Source organism: Carex rostrata, chromosome 1 (genome assembly GCF_964058835.1).
Source record: "Carex rostrata chromosome 1, lpCarRost1.2, whole genome shotgun sequence".
In the NCBI taxonomy this organism is placed as follows: domain Eukaryota; kingdom Viridiplantae; phylum Streptophyta; class Magnoliopsida; order Poales; family Cyperaceae; genus Carex; species Carex rostrata.
In genome coordinates, this window is record NC_135918.1 from 1,759,860 (window position 1) to 1,771,320 (window position 11,461).

The following is an 11,461-nucleotide window of genomic DNA, read 5'->3' on the forward strand; positions in this document are numbered from 1 at the left end:
TTAGATATTATTTGAGATATGATTGGCATTTATGTTTGATTTTTGGTATGTTTAATTTGTTATGTTTTTTTGGCACTTGTATGTTTGATATTTGTTGTCTTATTTATGTGTATTGATGTAATGTTGTATGTTTGTTATCAAATATTATGGAGAAATGTAAATAATAAAACAAACAAAAAAAAATGTTGGTAGAATCATCAGCGACCGGTTTTGAGTATCAGCGACCGGAAAACCGGTCTCTGATACTTTTTTCTGACGTCAGCAAAAAACAACAGCGACAACAAAAATTAGTCGCAGAAAACTTATCAGAGACCGGATGACATCAATCAGCGACCGGTGACGTCATCAGAAGAGTATCTGCGACAATGCTTTCAGCGACCGGACTATCAGCGACCGGAATCGGATATCTGCGACCGGGATTACTATCAGAGACCGGCGTCTTGACTATCAGCGACCGGAAAACCGGTCGCTGATAGTCTTTTCTGCTGTAGTGTTTCCAGTTATTAAAGTTTTAAAAAAATTGAGTCATTTGAACCGTGCTCTTATAATAATAATGAAATATCTATAATTATAAATTTTAATTTAATCATTATTTCGAACAAAACTGAATGAGTTTACTCGGTACTCTTTTTGAAAATATTTTTTGCAACTCTCCGGTCTTATTTTCTGAAGGCCCAAATGTGACAAGGACAAAGGGCAGTCGGTTATGAGTGCAGGAGTCGGTGAACTCCAGTCCCATCCTGGCAATCCTCAAAAGAAAGTTGAGACCAACCCCCAACCCCCTCCTTTTTCTCTCTCTTCGCTCAAGGACAAAACTTTTGTGATCTGTGTGATTACTGATTAGCTTAAAAAGGTCAAATTATTACTTCCTTAATTAAATCTCACTCTGTAGAGAGATGGGAGAGAGAAATTAAGAGGTGACAAGAAATCAAAGTCTCAGACAGAGTTCAGAGAGAGAGAGAGAGAACCCATGAACGGTCAATCCCTCACATCAGCCGAGATATATACTGTATTTCTGAAACCCTTAGAAGATCTCTTGGTTACACTTGAATCAAGCTGACAAGCGACGAAACGAATTATATACATCCTCAATTCTAGCCCTCAGTCTTCAGATCTCTCTCTCATACACACTGCTGGGTATCATTTTCTCACCCCATCACTTTAGGTCTTAAAAGTGTATCATTGTTTATCTCACCTGATTTATTGCATCTTTGTGTTTCACTCGGCGGCGTTTCTTTTAGGTGAAGAAAAACTGTTATTGCTTGAGTTGTGACTGAGGAGAGATCTATCAAGGTGATATCAAAATTTTCAAGTCTTCTCAGATAGATAAAGAAGAAGATTGCGGGAGAGATGGGAAGTCATGGAGTGGGTGAAACGGGTCCATCAAGGCAACCTCTTGGATATTCTCTAACTACTACTCCCTCCCATTTCTTGTAAATTTCTCATTGTCACCTTCTTCTTTCCTTTTTTATTTTTAAATCCACTTTTTTTTTCTTTTCATTTCTTGCTTATTTTTGGATAATTTGTTTGTTTCCTGTCTCCAGAATAGAATATGAAAAAGTATTTATATATGGATTAATTAGTTAAATGCCCATGGTTTCCTCTGCATAAAAACCAATTTTGCTACAAAAAAAACTTTCTATTTTCTACTTTGAGAAAAAGACTAATTCAAATTTCTAAATTCTGCTGCAAAACAAAGAACGTCTCTTGCTGTGGGTCATTTTTTTTTTCTCTCTTGATAATTAATCATCCAAAAGTTTGAAACTTAGAAGGAATTCCTAGTTTTAATTTTATTGGTTGAACGTCTACTATAAAGCCATCTTGTATATAAATTTACATATCCGTTAACATTTTTATAATTGGCTTAATTACCATCTATAATCATTCTTCAAATCCTTCTTTCTTTCAAAAAGTAAACTTTTCAACATTAATTATCATTATGTATTTCGTCAAGCTAAACACAAAAAATGTTTATGTAATCACACCGTCTTCTTTTTATTTTTCTTTTTTAAGAGGTTGTATAGGTGATTACACCATGGACTCTTTATTCGCTTGCTTCATTCTTCTTCTCTTTTTTTTTTCTCTTTTTTTTTTACTTTGGAAGAATATGATTCTTTGCAAAATAAAAATTTCCTTTGTTGACAATTACAACGTATCTCTTTATTTTTTTCTAATTAAATTAACACATCCTTTTCAATTTTCGACTATTATGCGAACAAAAAACATGTGTAACTGTAGTCCGTAGATTCCTTGCAAGACATAAAAGAATACAAAAAGGCAACCAGAAAGTTATATCATTTAAGATAAGATTGCTACCATATCACTGCTTTCCCAACATATATAAGATATTTTTTCCTTAACATGACCTTGTCTTGATCTTATTCTCCTCTTTTTTGCTTTATATTTTAAACTACGCATGATTATTTTTTAAATGACATTCTATCTTTCATTTAGCGATCATGAAGGAGCTACATATTTTGGAGAGTTGGAAGAAGCTCTCATGCAAGGTGTCTCTGGCATTTCCACAGGCTCAAACAAAAAGCGTACGTCTCTCTCTCTCTGGGTTGCATATCTCAGATAACCCTTTCTTGGCTTTTACAATTTTGGTCAAATTTGTAAAAAGTAACATCACAGAAGACAAATGGTGTGATCGTCCCCCCTCTCTCTCTACTTGAGTTCTTATAGTACAAGTCTACTACCACTTCTTGGAGCTGGTGCAGAGAGAGAGAGAGAGAGAGGGAGGGAAGGAGGGAGAGGGGAAGGCCAGAAACAGAACAAAAGTTTCTTTACAAACACTGACATGCATCTTTGAATAACTTTTCTCTTTTTTTTTTCTGATACGTCTGATACGCATGCAGCTTTTCTTCATTTTCTGACTCTTTCTCTCTCTCCCTCTCCCTCTTTATATTTCAGCCTTCTTTGCTAATACCAGACCTCCAACCCTAGAAATCTTCCCGTCTTGGCCAATGAGATACAATCAAACAGCCAAGGTATGTCTAAATTAATTTTCACATGAAAAGTATACAACAGTAAGAGATATTCGTACAAATAACTTTCATTTTATAAATAATCCCAGTTGCTAACAATACGTATTGTCCAATCTCTCTAATTTAATTCAATACATATTAAACATACTGATAAGAATTATCATCTATAGGAGAACGGGGAAAGAGAAGAGAGCACAACGGACTCAGGTTCGGGCCAGAACACAGCATCACAAGTTGAATCAGAATCGCCAGTGAGTCGAAAAACGGGCGGTGGATTGTCTGAACAGGAGGAGATGATGGCAAACAGAGCTACAGTAAGTGGAGATGCAGGACGAGCAGGCGGACCAAATTATACTGCCAGGAACCAAGAGAAGGTACATTGAGTTTGTTACTGTTACTGTTACTGTTTATTAATTTGCTAGATGAATGAACGAACGAATGTTTGTGTATATATTTGTATTTTATCATTTCAAGGTAAGGCCCAAATCCCAATAAAACTCCATTTTTTTTTTAAATTGTCCGGTACGTTTCCAGTTTTTAATTCCTACCCTCTCGATCTTTGGTGCCATATATACGTAATATTGAATTAGGCTAATATGACATTGCTGTTATTTGAAACTAAATAACACCAAATCTTAAATCCTTAGATCTGCTTTAAGATTCGTACAAAATAAAGTGTTTGAACAGTAAAAACGGATATTACGAATCTTAAAGCAGATCTAAGAGTTTAAGATTTGGTGTTATTTAGTTTCAAATAACACCAATGTCATATTAGCCTAACTCCGTAATATTTGTTTTTGAAGAAAATATATACGTAATATTTATATGCTTTCTAGTGATATGCTGCGGTCTGCGGAAACAATGGTTAGTTATATCGGAGAATAATATAACATTAGAAAATAATTAAGATAACTTTATGAATAAGAGACTCTCATGGTCTTTCACTATGCATGTAAGCTTGATGCGTTCATCTGAAAATTAAAAAAAATATAATAACCTATGATGGCAAATTAAAAATCGGTAACCAGCAATAAATTAAATTACAAAAGAGATTATTGATAGATAATTCTTTTATGAACAAAACACGAGAGCTAAATCATAACTTCGTGCAAATAGTTAATTATCAAATTATATATAGAAGTAGCTATCAATTACTTCCGAATGGTGAATTTATTTGCCCAAATTGCTCTAATAAAATGAAGGTCTTGATATGAAGCCTTCATATTTCAGAGCACAAGAGACTGCACAAAAGAGTTCACAAAGGAACATATAAGAAAAAGGAGAATGCATTAACCTCTCCTATTTAATAGTGAACAGTTCTATTGTAGTGGACGTATCCTAACATTTTTTTTTTTAAATCCTAACAAAGTAATTGTTGTCGTTCCAGAGGTATGTACATTTATAGCACTATTAGTTGCTACGTTGGCCCTCTTAGCATATCGGATGCATGGTCAGTGTACTGCTGCGTTAAAATTGTAGTAACTTCTGTAGTGGGTCAGTAAGCATGGACCATAGTGACAAATCAAAAGTTCGGGTTCGGTTCGGCGAGTTCAAAAATTCGTGATTCGGGTATAATTCGGGTATAATTCGGGAATGATTCGGTACACTACGGAAGCAAAAAAAAAAAAAATTTCAACAGAAAACACCAGGGAAAAAAAAAAAAAAAAAAAAAATTCCAAAAAAAAAAAAAAAAAATTTTTCCGTTTTTTTCGCGTTTTTATCGCGAATAAAACGTGATTCGCGTTTTATACGCGTTTTATTCGCGAATAAAACGTATTATACGTTTTTCCCCGTTTTGAACGGAGTTCGGTTCGGGAACATCAAAAAAACGTTTTATACGCGAATTATACGCGAATTATTCGCGTATCATGTCACTATGGCATGGACCTTCAAACTTTACATATCTTGTTAAGAAAAGGACACAAAAGAATTTCATTCGTTTTGTCACTATCGACCTGTTACATGAATAAGATTAATTTGAGTATTATAGAAGATCTTATATTTTGACTGAATCTTTTGTGCTCAGGCGTATAAGTAGATTTCTAACTATTTCTGGCTTTCGGGGCAACCTTTATGACTGTTTATGGATGTTATTTATTTTTCAAGGCACATTTCTCAATTATGTATATATATATATATTCAGAAAACTGTGCTTGTCCTATAGAATATAGGGGGGAAAAAAGCACATAGCAATATATCCTGTTCTTTGCATGCGTTGCATCTTTTATTTCTCTTTTAATGAATGTTAGCATTTATTACTGAATTATATACAAGAATAAAAGGTGCTACCTCTTTTATTGCATGACCTAAATTCTTGGTTATATTTTTCTCACGTCTTATATTCTTGATTACTAACTATCGTATATATGTTCTAGCTAGTGTTAATTAATACATGCATGCTATTTTATCTCAATTGCTTCTAACTTTTGCATCCCTTAATTGTATATTTTATCTTGCAACAGAAGATAATTACTGGGTCAGCTGGCGAAGAATCTGGAAAGATACTTGATGCCAAGGTATTTTTCCTTCTTCTCTCCTCTCTCTTAACCAGAGTTAGTTGCTCAACCAAGAATATTATTCTTGCTATTTCAAAAATATTTTCAATATGATTTAGCCACCCTGCCAGATAGCCTATTCTATACAATTCAAAAGAGTTTGGTCACCAACCGAAAAAAATAGCAGGTATTAATTTTTATCTGGTTTAGCTCAATAATTGGCTTAACTGAGCTCCAATTCCACTTAAACGGAATTGCTCGTCTACTGGTTGCCAAATGGGGCAAGCTATCACTATAGTGGCTATCAGTGGTTGGACCATTTTTCCCATTAGTGGATTCAAATGAGCATACATGCAATTCCACTAGCTAAATATATATATAGTTCTCAGAATATAATACTAATGTAGTTCTTGTCACATAGAAGCAGATTGTTCCCCTTCATTAAATGGATATGAGAGAAAAAAACAATATTTGTACAATTCATTTAAACCTTTTCCTCTATTATATATTGATAGACATTGAGAAGATTAGCTCAGAATAGAGAAGCAGCACGCAAAAGTCGGCTCAGAAAGAAGGTTTTTGAAACAATTTCACATAATTAATGTTTTTTTTTTTCTGTACATATAATGCTATAACTATATGATATGTACATGTTTGTTCTATTAACTCTCTCCTAATTGAAACAGGCATATATACAGCAGCTGGAGTCTAGCAAGGTTAAGCTAGCTCAGTTAGAACAAAATCTTAATAGAGTGCGTTCACAGGTATCTGCTGTCGCATAAAATTGAACATAACAATTAACAAACTTCTTAAAAGATAATAAAATTCAAATGCATGAGTTGACTCCTTCCTATTTTATGCAGGGTCTTTTATTAGGAGGAGCTGCAGGAGGAAACCCAAGTCCTGGTATTAGTTTGATCATTTTTAAAATTACAAATGTACTTTAATTACGCATATCAAAATGAGAAATTGAGATCTAAGAACTTAATTTGAAATTCTATACATTATCATTCTAAACTATTTTAAAATTCGCCATAATAGCATGCTAACCCTAGTTCACCAACCAAATATATATCTTGTTTAGGCGCAGCAATGTTTGACATGGAGTATGCTCGGTGGTTAGATGAGAGCCAACGCCATATAAACGACTTGCGAGGTGGCCTGGTAGCTCACCTCTCTGATGGGGACTTGAGAATCATAGTCGACGAATGCTTAACACACCATGATGAATTGTTTCAACTGAAGGCTGTTGCAGCTAAGGCTGATGTTTTTCACCTCATAACTGGATTGTGGGCCAGCCCTGCAGAGCGGTGCTTTCTTTGGATGGGTGGATTCAAACCATCTGAGCTCATCAAGGTCTATATTAATAAGTTAACATACTTTTTTATTAATTCCCTTGGATAGGCGTGCTTTGTCTTAATTTTTATTTTGGTGACCACCTTCAAAGAAAACTATATATAATGTTGATAATTAAGAAGGTTCACGATGAGAAACCCTAAGGTTAATGCAGCTGTGGTGACTCATTACCATCTTTACCTGGAAGGCAGAAACCATGCATGACTTCTATATACACAACTTGTATCCCAACGTCTATTTGAAAAGAAATCATTGCAGAAATTAATATATGCAGGTGACTTTATCTGCTCATGAACCAATCAAAGTGCATAAACCTTAGTTACAATACCCGTGTCTTAAATTAAGTTTATTATTAATTAGTTCTCACATAATTCAGCAATCATGCTAACTAAAACGTAGTAAATTAAACATTTAGCTAAGGAAACTTTATTAATGTGGCATTTTTCTTTGCAGATACTACTACCGCAATTAGACCCATTGACGGAACAACAAGTAGTGGGGATATGCAGCTTGCAGCAATCATCACAACAAGCTGAAGAAGCACTTTCGCAAGGACTCGAACAGTTGTACCAGTCACTTGCGGACACTGTGGCAAGTGAGTCCCTCTGTGAAGTCACCGATATGGGGAACTACATGGGACACATGGCCATGGCTTTGGGGAAGCTTTCTAACTTGGAAGGATTTGCTAGACAGGTAGTTTCCTTTCCCATGGGTGAAGTAATTAGTTTATGCATCGTGTTTTATTTCTCTTGAGAACACATCTTGAGGGGTACATGCACCAAGGAGGATATGTCCACTGTTTACCTGGGAATATTAGAGGTATTGTTGGTTTGCGGTCCTGTCTCTGACGAGAATGTTTTTTTTTTACTTTGGTGCATGTTATATAGATAGGCATGATAAGTTGGAAATAAATCTGCTGTTATTCCAATGGAATAACAGCTGGTTCCTGTTAATCCGATCCCAACCATTCAACCTCGTTGAGATTCATGTTTGAAAACTTATCTTCATTGAGATTCGTGCATTAAATTTTGAATGGTTGGGATCGGAATAACATAAACCTATTATTCTAACAACAGATTGATTTCCTGATAAGTTTAGAAACCGGTCCTGAAAATATCTGTTCATGATTTTTATTAATTGCCTTTCCCTTAGGCATTTAGTTCGTTGAGTTAAGACTTAGGCTACAAATTAATGTAAAAGTTCAGATGTCAAATCCAATATTCGAAGTCAATCCCTTTAATTATAAATACACATGACCAGAGGCGGAGGGAAATAAATTTGTTGTGATTATGTGAAAATCACAGAACCCTTTATTTCAAATCCATCATTTTATCCATTTTGAGATTTGTACATAAAAAATAACTTTTTTGAGATTCGTGCATTATTCCAAAAAAAATAAAAGAATAGAGTCATGTGATTCTCAAAGAATCACAACATATTTATTTACAAGGCAGAGAGACATTCAATGAATGAGGGTCAATTGACTTTAATTTGTTTTCAATCTTTTTGTACTTTTGTCCAATTTTTTATAAAGTTTAAAATAAAATATTATGTATACTGAGAACTAGCATTTGGTCTAGTGACAAAGGCACACGGTTTCTATGTGAAAGGTTAAGGGTTCGAAACCCGAATGAGGAAAATCATTGACCTTTATTTGTTACATGAAAATTTTAAATAATTGACATCATTCACGTTTGACATCCATAACTTAAAAGTCTAGTTTCGCTCCTGCACATGACCACAAGAGCATGCATTAATTGTTGATAGAATAGATAATAATCATTTTCAAGATTATATTTAATTAATTGTGTTTTAATTTAGTAAGAATCATATTCTTTAGCTAAAAATTAAGTAGCATGAAAGAAAAGCTAACGCCAATGATTGGTGAACACCAATGATTTGGGGGGGTTAGATTATAATTAATGTCACATCATGAAACAGTGATTACCTAATCATTATCTTTTAGTTTAGTTGCGAAGAGGTAGATTGCAATCAACTTTGATACTTACCCACTTCTCAGTTAGGTATCTTAATTAATTATGAAAATTAAAAGCTGAAAGTCTTGATCCTTTTTGTGACCTCAATTTTCTTTACGAAAATAGAATTATGACTTGTGATTTTGACAATTCATAAGAATATAATGCCCTGTGGCCTGAAAAAAATAAGTTTGTTGTCACTTTATTAGTTTACATGTACAGATTAATGAACTGCACCTAGAGTTGCACCTCATGTCCCTTTTTTCAATTTTGTATTGATTATCTCTTAAGAATGATTTAGGACCACCAGTACCATAAAATGTACTTTTCGAAATAATTAATCGTATCTATCACAATTAATATTAGTTGGCCTTCGTATGTTAATTAAAACATATATGTTGCTAAGAGTATGGATTTTGGTTGGCACTGGAAATTTGTTCCTACCTTTTCTGTGCATATACCACTTTTCCAATTTGTTGTCCGGCCATTGTGCTTTGTTCTATACTTTTACGTACATGCATATAGAGCATATTGTTCAGAAACAAAATATGTTTTTGTATATCGCTTTAGTATAAAGTATGTTGTTATTTACATAAAACATTAAAACTTTTGCAGGTACGTGCTTGGTACTAATTTTTTGCACCATGATCGTATATATTAAGTTCTACAATATGTAAAAGCAAACTTTTCTTACAGGCTGACAATTTGAGGCAGCAGATGCTTCACCAGTTACACCGTATTCTCACAGTCAGACAAGCGGCACGATGCTTCTCAGCAATTGGAGAGTATCAAAGTCGACTCCGTGCCCTTAGTTCTCTATGGGCTACTCGTCCCAAAGAGTACCTCTTATTCTTCTTCTTCTTTTTTTGTAGTAGGCGAAAAGCCTACTATATTTCATTAAACATCATCTTGAATTATTACCTAGTCTTTTTTAGTGGTAGCTTTTCCAACATATATTAAATGTACCTAGGGTCTAGTACCATCAAATTAAGTCATTATTAAATCTCAGAAATCTGAAACTATTTTGTCATGGGATTATAGGTTAAAACTTAAAATTACCTTATCGAATCAACTGGTTTTTACTGGTAGGCATTATTATTGTTGGTGCTTGATGTGATTAGGACACCCCCACCAGACACACACACTGCCCACAAAATATGCTATGGGTTGCATAGAGGCCTCCCGTGCTACGGCTCAATATTCAACTTTTTAAAATCCTAATGGTCAATCCGAACCGTTCATCTTGTTCTCCATATTAATATGTGTTTGGAGACCAAATTTTACATTTTTTGGAAAAAATTTACTATTTTTTTAGATTTATTGAATATCGCTGTTTTTTATGGTCCAGATTTGTCTGAAAAACAACAATTTTCAATAAATCTAAAAAAAATAGTAAAAAATTTCCAAAAAATGTAAAATTTGATCTCCAAACACATATTAATATGGAAAACAAGATGAATGGTTCGGATCGACCGTTTGGATTTTGAAAAGTCGAATATTGAGCCGTAGCACGTTATATATATATATCTAACACAATAGATATGAAAAATGAAAAACAAAAGGCCTAGCATTAAAAGTAAGAATTAGTATAACGGATCATGAATTTGTCAAGATGGACAGTTGGAACACTTGTGTTCCTTTTGCTCTTTTGGTCTTGTTCGTTGTTCGTTAATTAGTTAATCTAACAAGAAACAAGCCATGATATAATCCTTTCAATTGTTTAGTGAACAAGTTGAAAAAGATGAAAATGGATAAATATTATATTCCATAATTAAGTACCGGGATGAAAATAACATATGATATAAGTCTTAAATGTTCAATATAATATACAGAAAGAACTCTTATATATGTTGGAACATTTCAACTAATTTCTTGATGTCACATATTAATATTAATTATACTTGTTTTCTACAGGACAATGGTAGGAGATGAAAACAATTGCAACGAACTTCAAGTTATTCACCAACCAACCTCAAACCAATTCCAGGCTTTCTGATGAAGAAATTAATATAACTTAATTTAGCTAATTGGCAACCAATTTTGTTTGGAACTGGTGCAAGAGATGGAGTCAATGGAGGATTGCTATGTAAAATGCTAGGATTTTAGAGAAGCCAATTGATATGTAAAATGCTAGGATTTTAGAGAACCTTAATTTGAACTTTCTAGCAGAAGACTTGGCATTAATCAAATTAATCATAATTGGCTTCTTATTGAACAGCTATTTTAATTTCCATTATACTTTCATATTTCATGTGATCTAATGGCGGTACAAACATTAATTTTCCTACTCTGTATATTGCTGCATAGTAGGCATATATCATCAACGTTGCAGGTATTAAAATAAAAAAAGAAGCTGCCCAAAAATAAACACCAGTTTCTTCATGTCTGTTTGTTTGTTTTTATTAATGAGCATGAAATGGGGTTAAAATTCTCAACTCGTCTCTAATGGCATGCACTGAGTTTCAAGCCTACAACCTCTTACATTGCTGAGTGCAATACGTTAGCCTACTGTACAAGATGTGGTGCTCCATTCCGGTATTTGTTTCTCTTATCAATATACAACTAATTTCTTTGATCAAACAAATTAACTTGAGTTGTTCCTCTTTTTTTCTTTGCCTTGTAATTAAGTATCTTGGTAGGGTAAAAA

The 11,461-nt window shown here is 33.8% G+C and overlaps 1 protein-coding gene across 2 annotated transcripts; it reads left to right on the forward strand.

Moving 5' to 3' along the window:
* The first annotated feature begins 1,008 nt into the window (after positions 1–1,008).
* On the forward strand, positions 1,009–11,024 carry TGA9 (bZIP transcription factor family protein). Of its 2 annotated transcripts, XM_078299238.1 has the most exons (13): positions 1,009–1,137; positions 1,242–1,433; positions 2,455–2,543; positions 2,914–2,990; positions 3,158–3,361; positions 5,450–5,503; positions 5,998–6,057; positions 6,169–6,246; positions 6,346–6,388; positions 6,567–6,838; positions 7,292–7,531; positions 9,511–9,653; positions 10,729–11,024. In XM_078299238.1, exons 2-13 carry the CDS (start codon positions 1,351–1,353, stop codon positions 10,808–10,810), a joined length of 1,425 nt encoding a protein of 474 aa, XP_078155364.1. In that variant the 5' UTR covers positions 1,009–1,137; positions 1,242–1,350; the 3' UTR covers positions 10,811–11,024. The 2 variants fall into 2 exon arrangements, with proteins under 2 accessions (XP_078155364.1, XP_078155372.1); XM_078299246.1 differs by lacking the exon at positions 1,009–1,137 and having other exon boundaries at positions 1,208–1,433; positions 3,161–3,361.
* Positions 11,025–11,461: the final 437 nt, after the last annotated feature.

Bases quoted from the DNA above. Each gene is read 5' to 3' on its own strand.
- TGA9 (XM_078299238.1), top strand. From the start codon at position 1,351: ATGGGAAGTCATGGAGTGGGTGAAACGGGTCCATCAAGGCAACCTCTT. The intron at 3,362-5,449 runs GTACATTGAGTT...ATCTTGCAACAG, and splicing joins CTGCCAGGAACCAAGAGAAG to AAGATAATTACTGGGTCAGC. The intron at 5,504-5,997 runs GTATTTTTCCTT...ATATATTGATAG, and splicing joins GAAAGATACTTGATGCCAAG to ACATTGAGAAGATTAGCTCA.